Raw genomic sequence first — 23,500 nt, forward strand, 5'->3', positions numbered from 1 at the left:
ACTTTCCTACTTAATTTCCAGTTACTGCGACTGTCATTAAGTGCATTATATGTGTTCCGGGGAGCCACGCATTTCAAGTCATGGAAGTGCAAGTACCACTTGTTTTACTAATCTAGATCAAGTGCAACTTCAAGGGGAAAGGGGAGGACAGTAACAATGTAAAGAAAATCATACAGCAGATCCATTCCAATTCATGATTGCTTATATGAAACATTTCCAGATTAAACCTTGGACATAGAATTGTACTGTATGTGCCAGGTCTCTGAGTGCCGACGGGAATAAAAAGGATATACTTCTTTCTCCTATTCACTGAAGTTTACCAGTTGTAGCATTTCCATGACAAGGCCTTTGTTTTCTTACTTTGGATCTGCAATTCCGTCATCATAACGCTTTTACATGTGGACAATAACTGTGTTACTATTTTCCTCCTATAGTTGTCCGACTGGTTCTTTGTGTTGCAGGAAATGCGTTGAGTAAAGTGCTATGTTGCGGCTCCACATTCGCCAACATTAAGTTTTAAAGCCCCCTGAAGATGAAGATTTTTAAGTGCTTTAAATTCCAAGGGCATTGCATGTGGACCTGCTTGAGATGTGTATCCGTATTTAAGACTGTCATAGTAATGATATTTTACAGGGTTCTGGTGGAGATCTCGGGGGAACGGCCAAAACCCATACAAGTAGATCCTGTTGCAGAAGCGGGTCGCCAGAGTGTACATTAAGATGCCAGTTGTTGGTCTTTTTATATGCACTTTATTAGTCAGCCAGTACCTATTGGAGGGAAAAAATTAAAGATATATGATTGCACATCATGAGAACCACTGCAGTTTAAATGAGTGCCAAAATTAGGCCATTCCAGGACTATATAAACTTAAGTATGTCTATCAACACAGGCTGAAAAAAGAAATGACTCTTTTGTTTTGGTTTTCATTATTTATTTTTTATAGTATTATAGTTATTTGTCTTTTTCTTCTGACTCTGCAGCTTTCAAATGGGCGTCGCTGACCCCTTCCAAAAAGCAAATGATCTGTAAGGCTACAAATCTATTGTTATTGCCACTTTTTATTAATCATCTTTCTATTCAGGCCTCTCCTAGTCATATTCCAGTCTCTTATTCAAATCAGTGCATGTTTGCTAGGGTAATGCAGACTTGCTGGATCTGCAAACTGGAGAGCTGCTGAATAAAAAGCTAACCAAAAAAACCTTAAATAATAGAAAATGAAAACCAATTGCAAATTGTCTCAGAATATCACTCTCTACAACATACTAAAAAATAAAAGTCTTAAAGGTGAACAACCCTTTAACCCCGTTCTCCTGCTCGGGCCCAGGTTCCTTTCATTTATATGTTTAACCATTGGTAAATGTCAAAATGGGACTTGGTTAGGAAGAAACTACACAGCTTGGGTGTTTGGTTGAGGATCCTTTTCAGTTAGCTGGCATACTACCTACAATTCAGTACCCGACCTTCATTTAACATAAATCATAATGAGATATGTTGATACAGTAGATCAGGGGTGCCCAAAAGGTAGATCGGGATCTACCAGTAGACCTTTAGCTGGTGATCAGTAGATCTCAAGACACTGTCAACAAACAGCTTGTCTAAATCACCCTCCTGTTTCATTCTTTCCATTCAGCAATTTCTTAAGTTATGGTTACATAAGAAATAATTGTTTGTTAAATATAGCAATATAAATCAATATTTAAGAACTATTTTCCATGAAACAGAATGCCAACAATGCTTTTATGGATGTAGATCATAATGGGACAATATCACTAAAAGTAGACGTCACGTGAGAAAAGTATGGGCACTCCTGCAGCAGATAGATGACTCGCCCTGTACGAATCATGTATCACATGTAAGATAAAGAAATTCAGCTCCCTCCTTAAAGGAGAATTCAACCCCCTAGGCGCAGAAATCCCTCCCCTGCGTAGGACCCCCCTCCTCCCCCCCGGCCTACCTCCTCCCCGGGCAAATGCCCCTAACTTGTTACTTACCCTTCTTTCTAGGTCCTCTCCAGCGGAGAATTTCACTGGCACACAGAAGTTGCGGTAGCAGGGCAAGCCCTTGGAATTTCATTATGCAGTTGTGCAACGTTTCGGGGACATGCCCCTTTGTCACGCCCCTTTGTTATGCTTGACAAAGGGGTGTGTCCCCGAAACATTGCACAACTGCATAATAAAATTGCAAGGGCTTGCCCTGTTACCGCAACTCCTGTGTGCCAGGGAAATTCTTCTTACCCGTATTGTGAGGTGGCCGATTCCTCTATTGCTGGGCACCAGGATAAGAATCTTTGTTTTTGTGTGGTGTGTGGCTTCTCCAAAGCTCTTCTGGCCTCTCCAGCGGAGTTCACGGCAGCCATCTTCTCCCGAGCGCTCTTCTTCCTGTAGTCATCGGCATTTGGTGGTGCATGCTCAGTAGGAGGCATTTGCCAGTTCGGATCTACTGCGCATGCGCCCGAAAGTCACCGATGACTACAGGAAGAAGAGCTTTTGGGAAAAGATGGCTGCCGTGAACTCCGCAGGAGAGTACCCAGAAGGAGAGGTAAGTAACAAGTTAGGGGCATTTGCCCTGGGGGGGGGAGGTAGGCCGAGGGGAGGAGGGAGGGGGGCCTACGCAGGGGAGGGGGGGAGGATTTTTGCACCTAGGGGGTTGAATTCTCCTTTAAACATACAAGGGGTCATTTACATAGCTATGTGTGCTCTTGTGCTAAACTTAGGGGCAGATTTATCAAAGGTCAAGGTGAATTTTCGAATTCAAAAAACTAGAATTTTGAGCTATTTTTTGTGTACTTCGACTAGGGAATAGTCCAAATTAGATTCGAATTAGAAAAAAATGTCTCTGTAAACATTCAACTTCGACCATTCGCCATCTAAAGCCTGCCGAATTGCTGTTTTAACCTCAAAGAACCCATTTGGAGTCAATTGGTGGACTTCAATCAAATGCGCTATTACTTCGATTTGTACAATTCAAATTTGATCGAATACAGACCTATGCGATTGAAATCGGACCAATTCGGCCAAAAAAACCTTCAAATTAATTTTGAATTCGAATTTTGAAGTTTTTCAAATTCGATATTCGACCCTTGATAAATATGCCCCTTACTAATACCGTCTATTAAAGGTACTAGCATCAAAACATGCTCCTTGCAGCAATGGTATAAATAGTTTTGGCCAGGACATCTCACAGAAAAATCTATAAGGGGCCTAGCCATCCCTACCCAGCCCCCTACCTGCCCACTCCCAGCCTCCCACCAACATCTCCAGGCCACCTAGATCCTTTTCCAGCAATAAAGGAAGCAGACCCTGCTGTTGAGATTCCCCTGTTCCCCAGCCACCCATGGGGTCTTCTTCTTCTATATAGTTATGCCACTGCCTTGCAGTACTGTATAGTTACACCATTCACCATTGCATCTTTTCTGCCCCTTCTGATGCTGTGTAGAAGGGTAGCAATTTTGATGCACTGAGTGCAGATCCTTGTACGCCCACAATGGTGCTGGAATTGTCTTGCCTTATGGGTAAAAAAAGGCCAATTGCACTTTGCACGTACCCTTAGTTTGTCTCTATTGCGTCAGAGCAGGTCTAGGAGTTGGGAGCATATCCAACTTTTAAAAAAATAAAATTAAAATTTAGCTATTAAAGTTACCAGAGGTGACACTTACTGTGCTGCCAGAGGCAAAGTTATCACCTGCCCTGTACAGGATTTTTTAAATGTATTTAAAGGTCTTTTTTTTGTCATTTTAAGTTCTCCTGACTTTGGTTTTTTGCGCATGTTACATTTTCCACCACTAGAGGTTACTATTTGCTATGGTGATTGGTAAAAGGGCTGGAGAGAGAGAAGTAAGGGGGGACAAGAGAGAAATATAAATAACAATTTTTAAATAAAGAAAAAAAATAGATAAGTACTATATAGCCAGCAGAGAGCCCAAATAATAAAGCCCATCAAATGCTTTTGTATAAACTTTTTCTCAACGTGGATGAATTTGGGATGATTGCTAGGATTCAGGCATTGCCTGAAAAGAAAACCGTAATGAAAGGCAACGTCATTCGCTAATACTGAACACCACTGTGGCAAAATGCCTTCCTGTGTTTGTATAAAGTTATATTGTGCTGCATAATAAAAATGTTATTCCTAGGCATTCCAGACTCTATTGTTCAAGGACAAAAGTGAAAGAATATTATTGAGAAAATGCTTCTTTGAAAAAAAAAAAATATATATATATTAATCGACTCTAAATTCTGCGAAGAGTTTCTATTTTCTCCCCATGTCTTGCACAGGCTTTTCTACAGGTGTTCTGGTTCCCTCCCACCATCCGAAACCATACACGAGGCATAACTGACTCCTCAACCTTCAACGCAATGTGGTAAATTAGATTGTAAGGGCTGAATTATGAGCAACAGGTTAGCTATACTGTATATATTGCAGTGCTACGCAATATGTCGGCGCTATATAAATACATGTTTAGTCTGTTCACTAAAGAGCAGGATTTTTTCAGGTATATCCCAACTGTTAAACTGTGTTGGCTATACTGATGCTGATACAGGTACAGGATCCATTATCTGCAAACCCTTTATCCAGAAAGCTCAGAATTACAAGAAAGTCATCTGCCGCAGACTCCATTTTAATCCAATAATTTCCTTTTTCTCTGCAATAATAAAACAGTACCTTGTGCTTAATTCCGACTAACAAAATACGCCTATTGGGTTTAATTAAAGTTTATATGATATTTTAGTTGACTTAAAAATGATGCAAATACCATTAATCCAGAAAACCCCCAGGTCCCATACCTGTACCACCTCCTCCCATTGTACTCACCTTCCATTTGGCACACATAGGGGGTTATGTAATAAAAGGCACTAAGTTTGCCCCTGGTGCAGTAACCCATAGCAACCACTCAGCAGGTATAATTGACTGGTCAACTGTTTAAAAGCAAACATCTTATTGGTTACTATGGGTCACTCCTTATCATTCAGATCTTCTCTCACTGTTACCTCCCACCTCTGTAAACCATGTCAATTCTCCTACAAATGTCTCTTCCCTCCTGTGAAACAGTGTCGGCCAAACTCATGTTGATACCTCCACTCATTTCTTCACTTGTCTTGATCACTTACAGCATGTCCTTCTCCCACCTCAATGCTGATCTCTTTTTGACAAAAAAAAATGGTGTAACATAAATGGCGAATTTATCAAGGTGTGTGTAATTTTAAACCACGCGAACACCAGATTTGATGCCGTTATTTTACATTGCTTCCGTCTGAGTCACTCTAAGCAAAAAACACATACAAAAACTATGCCTGGCAATGTATGTTGTATTATAAATATGCCCTAGACTCCTGTTCATCCAATTGGTTATTGTTGCCAAGTAGTGATGGGAGAATTTGTCCCATTTCGATTCACCGGAAAATTCTTGAATTTCCAGCGAAAAATTAGCAAAATGCGGATTTTGCTGCCTGTGTCAATTTTGACACTGGCGTTAATATCAATGGGCATCCGAATAATACTGACTCGCAACGATTTTGACGTGAGCGACTTTTCCGATGCACGTCCAAAAATTTTTTGACGCCAGCGAATTTTCACGGCAGTTTTGCGAGTTTATTTGCCCGCGGCGAAATGTGGAAATTATTTGCCCATCACTAGTGCCAAGTAGACATAAAAATCTTATTTTATTCCCTCAGGCTTTTAGGGTAATGTTTGGAATGTATCTTTATTTGAAGAAATACAATATGTGTGAATATGTAGCTGTTTGTTTATGTCCTGCTGAGCTGTCACCACCATTTCCAGAAGCCTTGTTGTATATATTCAGCTGAATTTTCAATAAAAATGATTATGGATTTATTAAGCACTTTACAGTAATATTTCATGACGATATTGTCAACAAAATGCACATGCGGCATTCAACGTCAAGTTTTGTTCTTGTATTTAGTTCTCTCGTTTTCAGCAACAACCAACAATTATGTTAGTACAAAATGTATTTTGTTGTCTACATTCCTTTTATTACCACGTTCCCAACAAAATAATGTAAAATAAATAGCAATAATAAAGCAATGGTTAGAGAATATGGAGTGTGGAGAGATGTGAGCATAAAGGTTAATCTAATAATGTGCGAGGAATAGAGAGTGAGAGTAAAGTACAAGTAGAAGGTACAAAACATTAAGAGGTAGAAATGTGCAGGAAAAACTGAGGGGAAACAGTATATGAGACCACTTTCTGGGTTCCCTCATGTAAGTCTGACCATAGCACAGAGGACGGCACATTTGCCTCAAACATTATATTCCCTCCACCCAGGGAGACTGTGGTGCAAACCCCTGTAATTCCGCTCAGAGAGACCAATGCAAAATGGGATACCAGATCTCTACTAATACAGTGACACTTGGACGACACACGGACACCTCTATGCTGCAATTCAATTGGCTAATGCACCGATAGCTGTGCTACCGATTGACCAGGAGAGGAGGAGACTAGGCAAGTGTTTTTTTTTACTGGCACGGTAAGATTTGCTCTCAGTTTTTCTGCACATTTCTACACCTAAAGTTCTGTACCTTCTACTTGTACTTTACTCTCACTCTCTATTCCTCACACATTATTAGATTAACCTGTTGCTGAGGACCCGCGGTTCGGTAGCAATGGGGGTTGCCTAGCAACACAGCTTGGCACCAAAATACTTCCATAGGTATATTTTCCAGGGGGTGGTGGGCTCTGGTGGTTTGTTTTATACTCCTGACGAAGAACCCTGTGAGGGTTCGAAACGTTGAGCTAAATAAAATAAAAGACAAATTTTGCTTCAACTTAAAAAGATCCCGTGAGTGCTGTAATGTCCTGCATATGCTATACATTTATATCAGCACCTGGGTGTTAACAGAGTTAACGGTGGGCACCATCAAGCTCCGTATATATATATATATATATATATATATATATATATATATATATATATATATATATGGAGCGGCACTGATTTATTAGAATTATCGTTTGGGAGAAAACATAAACTATCAATGTTTTGATAACGACCCGGCCAGACCCTAATCGTAACCCAACTGGCTCTTAACTGGCCATCCACCTGCCCATGCCTGCACATATATACAACTGCAAAATGTTACCACAGTCTCCAAATATGTAATACCTATTGCTGTTAATACGAAACCCAACAGGAACATCTTATTACCTTCCAACTTTCCCCTTTAATACTGATTAAATGTGAGACTAGTTAAGAACACCTTGGGGATTATTTATCAAAGTCGAGTTTTAGAGTAATGTGAATTTTAAACTCAAATAAATTAGATTTTAGTCACAATTTGAATGGTATGTTATTTTTGAAAAAATGTGAACTTCCAAAATTCGATCGTATAGTCTCAACCCCAAAAACTCGAATCAAATTCGAATTGTTTTCCTCCTAAAAAAAAACCTTGACTTTTGCTCCCCAAATGTCTTTTGGACGCATGTCAAATTTTTTGGGACGTGCAACATTTTTTTTCCCATTGAAGCCTATGGGGCGTCTTGGCAAAAATTAGACTCATCACTACTATTAACATCTTCAAATAGTTTAAGGGACCTCTGCCTTTGACTTCTACATGAATTCCGGTGCCATCTTCTTTCTTCGGTCTTTTTCTGAAGTTTCAGCGCATGCGGGGTTGTTAGGGACCGTAAATTTACTCCAACTGCGCCGAAAACGCTGTCAAGACACGAAAATTACCGGAGAAGAAGATAATGTCTGCTGTGAACTCCGGGGCCAGAATCTGCACCGAGGGGTGAGTAAATAATTGGGGGCATTTGCCCCGGGGGGGGGGGCATGTAGGCTGGGGATAGGAGGGAGGAAGAGAGAAAAAGTGGTAAATCAAAACGCATTTTAAAAATATTGTACTTTCTTTTTTGTGAATGAGCATTGCATGAGAAATGTATTGCCTGTCTGTTCATCAATAAAAAAAAAACACAGGTCTAAAGAGTCAGGCTCCCAGTCAGGTTGCTCAATTCTGTTCCCAACTGCAAAGCTGCTATAATAAAATCTGGGCCTTCATTGCATCCATGTGTGTCATGTCTGCTTTTCATGGTAAAGACCTGTCTAAACATCTACATTGTGTCTAGTGATGGGAGTTTACCAGCCAAGGTATAGGTATGATGCTTGTGGAGGTAGCACATAACCATAGAATCTAAGGGGGCTGATATGAATGATGTATAATATCTGTAAAGCACTGTATAAAAGTTATGTTTAGTCATCAACATACCATTTTGGTTTTACATTTAGATTTAAAGGGATCCTGTCATCGGAAAACATGTTTTTTTCAAAACGCATCAGTTAATAGTGCTACTCCAGCAGAATTCTGGGGCTAGACATTTTGTCAATTTCCCAGCTGCTCCTGGTCATGTGACATGTGCCTGCACTTTAGGAGAGAAATGCTTTCTGGCAGGCTGCTGTTTTTCCTTCTCAATGTAACTGAATGTGTCTCCGTGAGACATGGGTTTTTACTATTGAGAGCTGTTCTTAGATCTACCAGGCAGCTGTTATCTTGTGTTAGGGAGCTGCTATCTGGTTGCCTTCCCATTGTTCTTTTATTAGGCTGCTGGGGGGAAAAGGGAGGGGATGATATCACTCCAACTTGCAATACAGCAGTTAAGAGTTATTGAAGTTTATCAGAGCACAAGTCACATGAGTTGGGGCAGCTGGGAAATTGACAATATGTCTAGCCCCATGTCAGATTTCAAAATTGAATATAAAAAAATCGGTTTGCTCTTTTGAGAAATGGATTTCAGTGCAGAATTCTGCTGGAGCAGCACTATTAACTGATTCATTTTGAAAAAACATTTTTTTCCCATGACAGTATCCCTTTAAGCTAAGAAACATCTTATATATAGGGTATATCCTTAATTTTAGCCAGTGTGCTTTTCAAATACATTATTATTATTATAAGGACAAGGATAACATAACAGGTGGGTTTCATCCCTTTCTATTTTCAAATGACAACAACACTGGGCTTGGTGAGTAATCCCTACAAAGTGAAATACAGTATACATATGTGAAAGGATTAAAAATCCTATTAGCGAAGTGTAATGAAGGACAGCTCCTGGAGAATATGCCTAACATGGTGTTTCAGATACTTATCTTTTTGTCCATAATGAGAGAAGAATTATGTGTCCCGCCAGGAATGGTCTCGCACTTCTGTGGAATGTCAGGCTGTTCTGTTTCATTACAGGTCCAATCTAAACTACAAACACTTTGAGAATCCATGTGAGCAGGTGCTCAGGTAGATAAGCTGGTCACAGCTGTTGGAGAGAAAATGATCCAGCCAGAAGGGCCTTCTATCAGAATGGAGCCACTATATGTGTTCCAGAGATGTGTTAAGTAAATAATTGACTGTGGCAGCACAGAGCAGAATGCAGCTGCTACAGAATACACTTAATTCAATTACACCTTAAAAGAAGAACGAGGTGCCTACAAAAAAATAACGCTACAGGCAGGTAATCTACCGAGAGACTTACGCCATGTCTTAGAGCGAATACCCATGGTAAGATGCCAATTTATAATTAAGGAATTTTTGTTGAGAGTACTTAGGAGGGAGCATCATTTCAATGCAATATATTGCTCTATTTCTGTTTTCAATATATAAACAGGGAAAGATAGTGAACATTCAGAACATTACACTTACTGAAATGGATAAAGATATTAGAAGTCATCTGCAGTCTAGTGCTTTCACATGGTCATGTAACTCCAAGTTGACTACTAATATCTTAAATATAAATAGGGGGTACATTATTCATCATATTCTGTAGAATTTGTATGCATGTGTTTCACTTTGGGAGCTCTCTTCCATTGCTCCATGCTCTGAACAATGTTGCCTTTCAAACTATTGCCCTTCACTCTCTTCTCTTTTACTTCCAAGAACCTTCTGTTCCTTTCTGCTGTTTTCCTCTCCTATCAGTCCAGCCTCCCATCAGTGACGTAATATTAGAGGTCATATTATATGCACCAACAGGTTAGAAAGAGTAGAGGAGTAGGGGAAAAGGTAGGAGGTGGGAGAGGAGGTGGGGAATGAGTAGGGCTGGAGGGCAAGCAGGAGCAGTTCTGGAGAAGAAGAGAATAAGTGTCAAAATAGGGGGGTTCCATGAAGGCAGGGGGGGGAAGAGGTGCTTGGAGACAAAAGTTTTTAGGTTATAAACAACATATTATAGTGTCAGAACATGACATTTTTATAGTGATTAATGTATGCTGAAAAACATAAAGATATTATGTCACCAAGGTGCTCCATGGCCAATAAAGGGTGAAGGCGAAGTGCTTTCATATAGGTCATAGGACTATGAGATGACCTTTAATATCCTCATATTTTGCAACAGAGGGTACCTTTATTTTCAATAGACACACAAGTAATATGACAGAAAATAAATCCCTAGGCACCGATTATAACTGATGTCATCACTGAGCCCCATATCATTTATAGGATATTCATGGCTCTTGTGTATTATAGGGACATCATTTACAGTTTCAACCATTGTAAAATGACCATATACTATTTAATGCTTAAAATAAAAAGATTTTTTATGTAGGCAAATGACAAAAGTATATATATCTATATCTATATAGATATATATATATATATATATATATATATATATATCAAAATAAATAGATGTCCACAAAATGTATTTGTCATAGTTTCTGTCCCTTTACGAGATCTTCCTCGAGACTGTACATTATTAAGCAGCAGTATTGCCCTTTAACAACAGGATGGTACCCTCAGCAAAAAAAGTACAGCATAAATGGAAAATGAGAACTGAGCCATAAAATAAATTCATATCTTAGGTGAGGAAAGTTGATCGGTTCACCTTCATTTGTGCTATGCTTCAGAAATGCATTTCTTACATGATGAACTACCGGTATGAGATCCGTTATCCAGAAACCCATTATCCAAAAAGCTCAGAATTACGGAAAGGCTGTCTCCCATAGACTCCATTATATCCAAATAATCCAGATTTTTTAAAATTGATTTTCTTTTTCTCCTTAATAATAAAACAGTACCTTGTACTTGACCCAAACAAATATATAATTAATCCTTACTGGAAGCAAAACCAGTCTATTGGATTTATTTAATATTTAGGTGATTTTCTAGTAGACTTAAGGTATGAAGATCCAAATAACGGAAAGATCCGTTATCCGGAAAACCCCAGGTCTCGAGCATTCTAACAGGTCCCATAACTGTATTATAGATCTCTATACCTTTCACTTGCAAAATAGTGTTTTAATATGGCATACTTGCATCTGATGTCTCAAATTACTTACGATAGCACTGATTCAATAACAGCAAATGTATCATGCATGGAGAAAATATTCAACACCAATGATAAATATATGTATGTGTATATATATATATATATTTTTTTTACTATTGCTTATGCCTTTTCATTATTTATCACTCTGCTAATCTATGCTGTGCATGCCTGCCTGCATTTTCAATCTCTGAAATATTTTATTCTATCTAGCTGAGCCATGGCAGGTGCTGGGTCATTTCCAGATTTGTATTTTTAGCACCCTGCCATTAGGACAAATGTGCTTTTTCTTCGATGCCCCATTCATCTTGCCAACGAAAAGCCTGAGAGACTCCGTGGCCCAATTATTTAAAAGAGCAGCATATAGTAGCAGATAAACAGAAAACTCTGTGGTGCAAGTCCAGTATGAATACGATTAGATACAGGAGGCCTGCAGGATACAGTACAAGGCCACGCTAGAAGCATGCTTGTTTAAAGAGCCTATTAGAGTAGAACTATTCATTAGAAACAGGGAAAACAGTTACTGCTGAAAAGCCTCATATATCCTTAAGGCTTCCAGAATAAATTGCCTCACCTCCGTACTGAGACAGGACCTTAAGCTAATGCTTTATATGACTTGTATAGTCTCCTGTTGCTAGATACACACAGTTACACCGGGCAAGAAAAGCACAGAAATCAAACAATTTCTGGCGTGTAGTGCTCACATTAAAGCCAGTTCATTCTAGAATGTACTCAAACGCTTGGGCTTTATTTGGCATACTGTATATTTAAAGCTATTTATGTGCCCTATTCAGAGAAATGGAATACACATAGCAGCTGTTCTACTCTTTCATTCATCTTACTAACAAAAAATCTTGCTTCCTTAGCATTATGCTTCATTATCAAACATGGAAACCATGACCAAAACAAGAGTTCGGCGAGGCGGGACACAGGGCAGTAAAGAAACATGAGTGAAAAGCTAAATAATGTAAGTCACATTGCTAAAAATGATAGATGAGCTAAGCACTTGCCATTTTGTGTATTGAAACAATGGATAATTACACATTCTCCTGCTGTCCTGCAGTGTAAAAATTTATATTTTCCAAATTGTTTCTTTTGCAAGTTCAGCCTTAAAAGTCAAGTTTTGCAAGTACTGATGCAAGTACTGATGTGAAGTAATTTTAGGGAAATTGAAAATTAGTTGGTTAAATCACCCTTACAGAATTCCCACTACTGCCCATGGGTCACTTCCCACTGACATTAATGGGAGGTGCTACAGGTCCTTGTGCTCTAGGGTATTTTGGGGTGATTGTTACAAGTGAAGAGTAGAAAGGGAACCACACAGCACAAACATCCTGATTCTACAAGTAGAAGATTAATACTCCATTGGTCATTTATCTTTGTATATTCTGTTTAGTCATTAAACTTTCGTACAGATATAGGATTCGTTATTCAATTGAACTATTTCAAGTAGATTTAAGGTATGGAGATCCAAATTAAGGAATTAAGATTCCTAACTGGAAAATCCTTGGTCCATACCATTGTGGATAATAGGTCCCCCATACCTAAACAGTACTGGTGTTTGAGCGCTGGACAATACACACTTTTCTCATCTATCTATAGTGACATACTGCTGCTCACACATGGCCACAGTACATTACTGATACCCATACACAAGTTTAAATAGCACCCACATAGCGGACATAGACATAGAAATACACATACATGACAATATTTCCTGCAATTCTGCAATTTTTCCTTTTGCAACCTGCCCTCCAGCATCAATGGATTACTGCAGGTCACTGTGCTTTGCTTCAGAACACAGAGACCTGTGGCCACCCCCATCATATATAATTTAGAATTGCTGTATTCATGAGGGGTGGAAGGCAAATAAAAGCTCCCTCCTTCTCCGTAGTTCCGTGCAGAGTGCAGCCAGACCCCAGGCAGGATTACACCATGTTCCCTGCATCCATGCCCAAATTACCAATTTAATTCATCCAATTTCAAAAATTAAATTTTAGTATTTTTCCTGCTTTCTGCAGCCCAACTCCGCAGATCGCCCATATTGTCGGAGGTCAGAATTTCCTGGCAGAATCATGGTTGCTTTGCAGTTATTCCATGATACCTGATACAATGTTGGGGCTCTACTTCCTGATTTGTAGATCCTGATGGAAATGAACCCATCTGTCACAATAATAGGCACATTCCATTTAACATAAAAGGCTGCATAGGTGCATTTAGGGGCTTCTATGTAGGATGAACGTAACTAAAAGATGTTCCCCTAATACATTTTTAGATAGCAGGCCCCCTCCGTAAAACCCTACGCCCCTTTTGGGACTTCAGGAAACAGCCCTGCTCCCTTTTAACCAAACATTGAATTTAGAGCTGTGCAGTGGAGTCTGCAATGTTGGCTGCATCACCTTCAGTCTTAGGGTCCCTGCTCCTGTCAAGCAAGAGCATACAATGTGGAAGAATATCTCATCTTGGATAGCATGGCTTTTGGGAGTGGATAAGATAGAGGTTGGACGGGAGCAGGACACCTCAGAAGGGGTAAGCAAGTAAAATGGTGGCCTTGTTTGAAGAGTGGTCAGGTGGGAATAAGAGTGGTGAATGTTTCTCGAGATTGTTAACATAGGGGTGGGAGTGGGATTGGGCTACTTCTGGGCTACCTCTGGGGCCCCCACACCCCCTCAAGGGCCCCTACCTGTCTGCTCACCCACTGCCAGCCCCTTCCCCCACCCCACACATACCTTATACTTTCTAAGCAATAATTGGGGGATGGAGGGCTGTAGGGGACCAATGGCACAGGAGGGGCATGGCAATTGCAAAGCAGGGGGTGATTGGGTCTTGGTTGGTGGAGCTCAAGAAGGCTGGGACCCACCCGTTTTATTCCCGGTGCCCTTTTGGACCAGTCCGACCATTGTACCATATTTGTCAGGCTGGTCTGGTCTGTATGTAAATTGAGATACTATATATGTATTTATAACATTATTTATAAAATGCCTAAAGACGCCCTGAAGATAAATGCCATGTAGATTTGAAAAACAATTTGGCAACTGCTGGCTTGCAATATGGCTTTGAAAGAATTGCAACACACTTTGTCCTGGAATAAATAATAAATGTCCAAATCCTCTCTCTCTGCATGCAATATACATCGGGGAGCAAGAATTCAGACAGCTGCTGAGCAGCACTGAGCACCATAAATCCATAGAACAAAATGGTGTTTGACACTTCAAAGTGTTGGAATAAATTCTGATGAATCAGCTTTAATACATGTGTTCATTGGTTAAATCAAAGAAATTTGATAAATGGGAGAGACCACTGAATTCACTGGAACTCCTCAGGGTTCCCCCACTTTGATATTTGTTAAATATGCCCCTAAATTTCTTCCACTTTAAGTTCTTTTTATTAAGGATGGGCTTCTGTTTTTTAGTATAAAACAGCTAAATGAGTCTTTAGACTTTATGATGAATGTTTATTATTTGTTTCAGGGTTATTACTTGTACATGAGGAAAGGAAATAATTTTTTATAACTATGCTATCCGAGAACATCTGGATTCTTTCCAGTTTTATAACATACTGTGGTTTGTTTTATAGATTATGAGAATATTTTCCTAAATATGTTGAGCAAAACTACATTCCCTTTAAAATATTAGGCAATTATAATACTCAGTGTAATGTTGGGGAAATAAATGCAACTAATAAATGAGAAAATGGAAGGAAGGGAGTCTACTTGGCTGAAGCCTAAATGCTGGACTAAGTTTATTTATGATTAAGTAAAATAGTATGGGCCCACCATTTGGCTCTTTGCCCAGGGTCCATCAAGGCCTTAGAGGACCCCATTTTTTTGTAAACGAATCCCCTCCCCCAAAAATAACAATAATGATAGGTAAAGTTTACTTCCCCTTGGCTTTTTTTCAAATCATTAGCTTGAAGGTGATGGCAGGTTGAATTCCTGCATTGTGAAAAGCTAGTTTTTGTTCTTATCTATGGTGTTGTTTTCCATTTACAACTTTAATTCGATTTCTGCAAATGAGTCCGGAAATAAATCAGGAAGAAGTGTTTTCAAAATAGAGCAAAGTGATTTCTAGTGGAGTCCTATGAATTAATATGGTGTCCGAACATCCATACTAATATTGGAGGAAACACTGTATATACAGTATTCTATAGATTGTTTATGTGTTATTTTAATACAATGAAATGTCACCAAAGGTTGAAGGAGTAATCGTTTTCTGATAAAAACCTGTCTGTAGAAAGACTAGCAGAAAGATGGCTTCACGTCAATACAGATGCAAAAAATGTAATTCCCATTTCAGGGCAAATACAATGGGAGAAGGTTGTCACAATCTGTTCACCTTAGCCTAATAACATTTATATAATCTGTAACTCATTAAACTCATTCATAGGTTTCCAAGGGATAACTTATTACTGAATAGGGATGTAGCGAACCGCCGAGTATGTGTTCGCGAACGCCGTTCGCGAACACAGGCAAAAAATGCGAACAGTTCGCGAACTTCGAACATCCGAAAATCGTTCGATTCGAACGATCGAAGGATTTTTAATCGTTCGATCGAACGATTTTCGTTCGTATCGAACGAAAATCGTTCGATTTTAGCGACCGAATGGTCGAACGATTTTGACGCGAACGTCGCGCGACGTTCGCGAACTTGCGGCGGACGCGAACAGCCGATGTTCGCGCGAACAAGTTCGCCGCAGAACAGTTCGCTACATCCCTATTACTGAATAATATTTGAATTGTATGGTGTTCTTGTTCAGTAGAAATATGCACTAAAAGAAAAATCTTGGAAATTGCCAGTGTTTCATATTATTTTCATCTGACTGATCTGACTTATCTACTGATAAATAGACATTTGGGGTCTGGATTCATCAGTCTCATCTGCTTTCTTTGACACTATTCAGATATTGTAACTGGTCAAGGACCAAAATTGATCAAAAACTGATCCTCTAGGGAACCTTCAGACATGTCACCAATAGGATGCTGTAGGGACAAGGCATATACAGTATTTATAAGTGAGAGGCACCATATAAAGGAGGTGTATTGACAAAGCTGTACATTATCAGGACCGTAGGGAGCTGAAAAGCAAGTAATACAAGAAGTGTGCAAAAGAATCAACAGGATCAAGTAGCTACAACAAATTCTGTTCTCATCACTCTGAAGAAAGCATAAATTGTAGATGTAGAATCCGCTAGTCGGTATGTGGCCTCCTGCTTCTCAATAAAATAATATTGCTGCCAGACTTAGCTTCTACAATTCCTGTTGAGCTACACCACTGATCAAATCATAATCCAACAGCCAAGCTTAGACCAAAGACTGACAGTGGAAAGAGTTGAAAAAAAAATCATACTGTACAATGTAAACTATTGATCATGGGAGAACTGAAGAGTAATGTAAATACAAGGCACCAATGTAAAAAAAACAACTATCATTTTACTGTAAATTCACAGTGACTGCCCAAATGTATAACATAATAGGTAAAGCATCAGTATATTATGCTGTCCCATGTTAAAAACTAAGGATTGAATAAGAAGAATAATCTTATTTTATGTGATGTAGCATTTCCAGTTTATATTGATGACTCAAATTTACTCATGTCTACTGGAGAGATGCAAAAAGTCTCTTCTTGTATAATTTCCAGTAGGGTGCTTCTTGCAGTTATGGTCCTTTAATTTGGATATTTACTCCTTCCCCTAGCTGCAAATATGTATGTATGTGAACTCTATGTCTATGTCACTACTATATACTATGAGTTTGGCACTGTCTGCAATTCCTTCTCCATGATTAGATAATAGAAATACTAAAAGGTTACTCTGGCTTGAAACCACCTAATGAACATTTCAGCATATTCTGGACAACATTTATATAACCATAATCCACACAAACTAAAGACTAGACTAAAGAAATTTCATATTGTAACTAAATTATATACAAACCATAACCTGTAAATTGCCTGAAATACCTTACCCTCTAACTGCATGTAGGAGGCGTAGAGAAGGATAGGCTGTGTGCACGTTAATTTGATGCTTGATGATCAGGTCATTCACCCACTCTACTCTTTCCTCTCCGCCCTTGGCCATAAATGCGGGGATCCACAAGATGCTTTCATTCAAGCTTTTCAAACGCTGCAAGAATTTATCCTTCCATGTATCATTGACAAGGTCCTCAAAGGCACGTTGCACGACTGAAGGGTTCATGGTTACTAGATTGGTCTTCGTGCCAACATCTTTGGCAAACTCTTCAACAGGTGCCAAATTACATCTGAAAAATAACCAATTATTATCAACTGCATTGAATAAAAATACTCTATAACTCTCTAACAAATGTGGACCTGCCACATTTGGTCTACAACCTTTACTGCATATGGTCACAGAATCTTCTAATGTCCCTATATATTACAATAGGAGGTACATCTTTTCTTATATAATATATAAGGGGATTTTAAAAGGAAGTAAAAAATAAGGAACAGGAATTTGCTACAAATGTGCTTTCGCGGCATATTATGGCTCTGTGCATTGTGCGAGCCCATAAATACCCTAAGCTTACATAATTCTACCTTGCACCTGTTGAATAGGAGGAAACTAAGAATGTACATTAACAGCTGGCATCAGCCAGAGAATAATTTCATGCACCCAAATGATGACAGCTGGGAGCCAATTCTGTTCTTACTCAACAGAAGCCTATTAAATTGTATTGTGTGTGTGTGTATCAGGCTCTCTCCTGCTCTTCACTTTCCAAAACAGATACGCCATGTAACGCTTTACTCCACAAAGAGTCCCTTGCCAAGGATACGTTTTCTATTTATTACCATTTGCCAGCAGTTGTGAAACACACAGCCTGGTTTAGAATGCCAGAAAATAATAGATGGTTTCAGATAAATAATCTTCTGTACAAAAACAATTATCTTTCCAAAATCTGGTTCTAAATGGAATTTGTGCTGGCACAGCCAAAGCCTTAATTAGAATATAATGATTTCTGCAAATAATTGCGTCAAATATTTTGTTGTATATATATAAAAAATAAATATGAATATATGGTGTGTCCACTGAGCTCTATTTTTTATTAGTAGCTCAAATGTATGATTTAGTTATTAGGGATGTAGCGAACTGCCGTTTATGTGTTCGCGAACGCCGTTCGCGAACACCGGCAAAAAATGCGAACAGTTCGCGAACAGTTCGCGAACTTCGAACATCCGAAAATCGTTCGATTCGAACGATCGAAGGATTTTAATCGTTCGATCGAAGGATTTTCGTTCGAATCGAACGATCGAAGCCATTCGATCGAATGATTTCATTCAATCCAATGGCTTCGATCGTTCGATTCGAACGAAAATCCTTCGATTTTAGCGGTCGAAGGAATCGAATGGTCGAATGGTCGAACGATTTTTGACGCGAATGCCTATTGGCGAACGTCGCGCGACGTTCGCGAACATTCGGCGGACGCGAACAGTCGAAGTTCGCGCGAACTAGTTCGCCGGCGAACAGTTCAATACATCCCTATTAGTTATGGGTGATTCTGACCCATTTAGTTTTGCCGAAATTTGCAACTTTTGTTTTACTATCCATTATAGTGTTAGGGTCATCTCTGAGTAAAAATGGATTATCAGATGTCTCTATTTGTTTTGTTCTATCTTAATGAGGGTTTATTTCTGCGAAACCTGGCAAAATATTTTGCTCATCCCTACTAATGATTAAAATTCATACCACTTGCATACTATAATATAATAATAATAATAATATACTATAATAATAATAAATATAATAATAATAATACACTAGAAGACGTTGGCATTTATTCTCTGCTCCTTTAGTATATGCACCAGTACAACTTTCACTTCTATATAAGGATGTATGTTTTTATGTACAACAATGTATAGTTTTTTTTTCAGTTTTTTTATATAAATGTATAGTAATAACAATAATAATATTTCTCAAATGTTAACCATTTTATTGTCAGCCAAGGTGGTCATGACCGGTACTAAGCAATGGTAGACAACGTGATTCCCCCGGAGGCTAGACTTGAACCTGAGATCTAGAATCCACGACTTGTAGCGGGTTAAATGTAAAAGTTGGGACAGTTTAGCCCACGACCCTAACCTGCATGATGGCAACATTCACACCAAAACTCCCACCACTTTCTGGCAATTCCTATGCACTTTGAGGGCTTGCAACCGCCACATTTTTGTAACATAGGGGAGGGCTATATTGAAACTGTACCCCAAAGTTCCTAAACCCTTCTTGCTTGCATTAGAACTTCTACTTCTTAGATAATATACATGTTAAAATGTATAGATTAAAAAAACAGATTGCTTGTGTGTAATACACTATCGCTCCCACATCTGAAAGATGCAATGCAAGAATTCTGTTTTCAATGTAAAATAAAATGTGCATAAAATAGGTCATTATTTAATTTGCTGCAATCATGGCTTCTTCCACTCATTAAACACAGATATAAAGGCAAATAACACACATCACAAGCTGATGGATAATGTAACCCATGCCAATACATATTTATTGGATATGTACATAAACCAATCACTGAACAGGCTACTAAGTGTAAAAATGAAATCAGAGACCTGGATTGATTGCTATGGGTAATAGCACGGGTGCAATATAGCTCCCCTTTCTATTCAGATTTCAGGAATGTTTCCAGTTCAATAGATCTCAGGATATCTATGTTTATTGTGACTGCATAAGAGATGCTACAGTCACTGTGATATTACGGTAGTTATACTGCATGAAATTGCAAGGCTATATAAATGATATCTTATGAGCAACTTATTTAGTGTCCAAAGAAACATAAAAAGGTTCTTCAGTCTATTTAACAGTATAACATCTGCCCTAACCTCACTTTGGGGCAAATTCACTAAGCGCCTAACGCTAGCGTGAATTCGCTAGCATTGGTCATTTTCGTTACTTCGCAAATTCACTAACGAACGCTGGCGTACATTCGCTAGTGCTACTTCGCACCCTTACGCCTGGCGAATTTGTGCAACGGACGTAACTACGCAAATTCACTAACGCGCGCATTGTTCTGAACGCTACCTTTTACGCCAGACTTCCTTCGCCACCTCAGACCAGGCGAAGCGCAATAGAGTAGATAGGGATTGCTTCAAAAAAAGTTAAAAAATTACGTTGGCGTTTTTTCTTTATTATGGGTGATAGGCTGAAAAAGATCACATTTCCTAACGCATGGCGACTTAACTATACAGTGGGCACATGTGTAAGGCAAAATAAACATTTTATTTGATGTTTTGAAGGTTTCCCAGGCTTGTGTAGTGCCGAACACTTCCATTGAAATTTGAATTTGGCACCGTATGGCACCGCTAGTGTAACTTCGATTTGCTTGGTGAATCAACGCTAGCGCAACTTCGCAACCTTACGCTACCCCTGAGTGCAACTTCGGATTTTAGTGAATTTGCGGAGCGCTGCGAGTGTCCCACTTTAAATCAAGCTCTGTCCCTGACATATCTACTGTGTCCCATTGCAGGCTGATTGAAGGCTTCTTACTACAATGTGGGATTGTAATCTTTCTAAGAAAATCTTACATCGTTGGAGCAAAATCTTTTTTAGTGCTGCAATGACAGCAGTTAGAGCCAGCTGCCTCTTCAAGTTGCTATGGGTAAGATATCAGATTGGCAGTTTGTGCCGCCATGCCTGCGCTGAAAGACTAAAGCCTAGTATTAAATGACATTCAGAGATGCAGCCTTCCAATAATGATACTTGTGATGGCTGGAGGGTTTTTTAACAGCAGGATGGTTACACACTGGGGAGGCAGGTTCAGACTTGTTAATTATGTTTTAAAACAGTATCTTATATATTCTATCAAATAATGTAGCACAAGTCACCTTGGAGCTCAGAGCCCTGCCTATAAGCACACAGCCGGAGCCTTGTGTCTTTATTTTGTCATTGGAAAACCTGATTACTTTTCTAATGCATGCAGAAATTGCAGGAGATAAACTACACTTCAGTTATTTTCTTACATACAAATTGAACATTTCTATACATTTACATGGATGTACATGATTTTGTTGCTTTATTAACCCCTTAGATGCACCCAATGAAATGTGCTGGAAACAGACGACCCTACAAAAGCCTATTGGGTTTATTTAACGTTTAAATTCTTTTCTAGACTTAAGGTATGAAAATCCCAATTAAGATAGATCCGTTATTCAGAAAACTCCAGATAACAGGTCCCATACCTGTACTGAGCTTGATTTCAATTTGGGATAAAACAAATTGTTGCCTTAAACATGGCATCTACTTTGAGCGCCCTATATATCTTTTCCTGATTGTTTTACAAATGAGCAGTGCTTCAGATCCCCAGGAAAGCATTTAGTGGAAGAATTTTGGAAAGAGTAATAAAAGGGACATTTCTTCTATTTTTATAGGAGTATAATGGAATAGCAAGTAGTTGTAACCCAACATTAAGGGAGTTATTTATTATATTAAAGAAAAAAACACCAATTTTTCAAGATTTATTATACCCCGTGGCTGCAAAAAGTCCAAATCCAAAAATCCTACATCTCACACCTGCCGAGGTTGTATATAAGTCAATGGGAGAGGTCCCTATCCTATTTGGAAGTTTCTGTGGTCTGCACTGGAATTAGTCTGGAAATCCGACTTTTTTGGGCAAAAATCTGAAAAATGTGGGCTTTTCAGGAAAAAATTATCGATTTGGGAAAAAGCTCTGAAAAAATTGTACAATTAAGGTTTTTGCTCCATTTTATCGAGTTTTTCTCTGATCTGATTTAACTGTAACAATAAATAAGGTCACATTATAGAATCTAGTTTGGTGAGACTTTTTATATTTTAAACAATCAGAAGAAATTAGAATTTTGATAAATAAACCCCTTACTGTAACCGAGGGGTGCAAGTGCTAGAGTGCCAGAGTGCACCTCTTAAGGTGGGCATATCGGGGAGAGATACGCTCGTTTGGCGATGTCACCAAACGAGCGGTTCTCTCCCCGATACGCCCACCTTGAGGTGGGCAATATCGGGCTGACCCGATCGTGGGCCCTAGGGCCGAATGATCGGATCCTAACAAATTGTAACGGGCGGTCGGATCGCGGGACCGCATTAACGTACAGATGCAGCCGCGATGCGATGGGATTTTTAGTCCCATCCGATTGAGATCTGCCCGAATTTTGGCCAGATCTCGATCGGGGAAGCCCGTCGGGGGGCCCCATACACGGGCCAATAAGCTGCCGACTCTATCTGTCGGCAGCTTTTATCTGCCCGTGTATGGCCACCTTTAGTGCTTTAGCACTTAAACCTCTAGGTGTGCTGTTCTGTATAGTGAGCACCGGATCAAAAATCCAACCCTCAATGCAGAGAGCAGTGTCAGGAAAGTCCTGATGCTTCTTAACTTTTGCATATAAATGATATGCAAGTTCGGGGCAGGGGAGAAGATTAAGCTCTGCCATAGGTGCACTCCATAGTGTGCAAAGTGAACTGTGGCCTTTTTTGCACTTTGCACACATGTCCCCCTTTTAATAACCCTATACTACATCTGTAAACTTATCATCAAGGGGTGAATATTATAGATCCTATGGTAGAAATGTTCCCAATAACCTTCTAATATGGCAAGAGGCCAGGAGGCAGACTACACGGTTACCTTATAACAAAGTCATGTGAGTCAATCTCTTTCCCACAGCCGCTGTTGAGAAGAATTCCAGAGTTTCCAACGATGGCACACGTCTTAAAGTGTTTATTCTTCAAAGGAGAAGTTCTTGGTAAAAGCTCGTACAGGTTTTTCGATATATTCATAGTGCTGTCTCGATCGAATACATAATGAATGATGTCCCCTGGCTTCAGGGTCCCCTTCAAAACCGAAATGTCCCTTTCTGCATCTAGAAAGTGCAGTATTTGTTTTCTGAAACAACACAAATGGTAACATTTATAGAAGAGTGCTTGCTGCGAAGACGTCAACATCTTCATAATGGTAAACATATGTAGGTGGATCCACTACCACTGTACTTTACTCTTGATATCCAAAACCGTATTTAATGTTTTCTACATTTGTCCACCACATTTTGATATTATAGGAATATACTGTATCTGTTTTATTTTTTGTTGCAATGAGGGCTTCCACCAAGCAAGCCTAAAACCAGTTTTACTGGGTCCAAAGAAGATTTTGACCATTTTAGATCTTTTTAGATCTTTCTTTTTTTTTTTTTTTAGATTATTTTTCTGGAAATTACCAGTATACTACAATTGGTAATGGCTGCAGAGAAATGAAGTTAAAGCATTGCAT

General features: G+C 39.2%; 1 protein-coding gene across 1 annotated transcript in view; it reads right to left on the bottom strand.

Annotated features, from left to right (window-relative positions):
- Positions 1 to 305: 305 nt before the first annotated feature.
- Positions 306 to 23,500, bottom strand: part of st8sia2.S (ST8 alpha-N-acetyl-neuraminide alpha-2,8-sialyltransferase 2 S homeolog) — a 98,421-nt gene continuing 75,226 nt past the window's right edge. The window contains exons 4-6 of the mRNA XM_018255305.2: positions 22,862 to 23,119; positions 17,213 to 17,506; positions 306 to 767 (exon numbers count right to left, since the gene is read on the bottom strand). Coding sequence (XP_018110794.1) covers positions 482 to 767; positions 17,213 to 17,506; positions 22,862 to 23,119 — 838 coding nt within the window. The 3' untranslated portion in view covers positions 306 to 481. The remainder of the gene's footprint in view (positions 768 to 17,212; positions 17,507 to 22,861; positions 23,120 to 23,500) is intronic.

Source organism: Xenopus laevis, chromosome 3S (genome assembly GCF_017654675.1).
Source record: "Xenopus laevis strain J_2021 chromosome 3S, Xenopus_laevis_v10.1, whole genome shotgun sequence".
NCBI lineage: Eukaryota > Metazoa > Chordata > Amphibia > Anura > Pipidae > Xenopus > Xenopus laevis.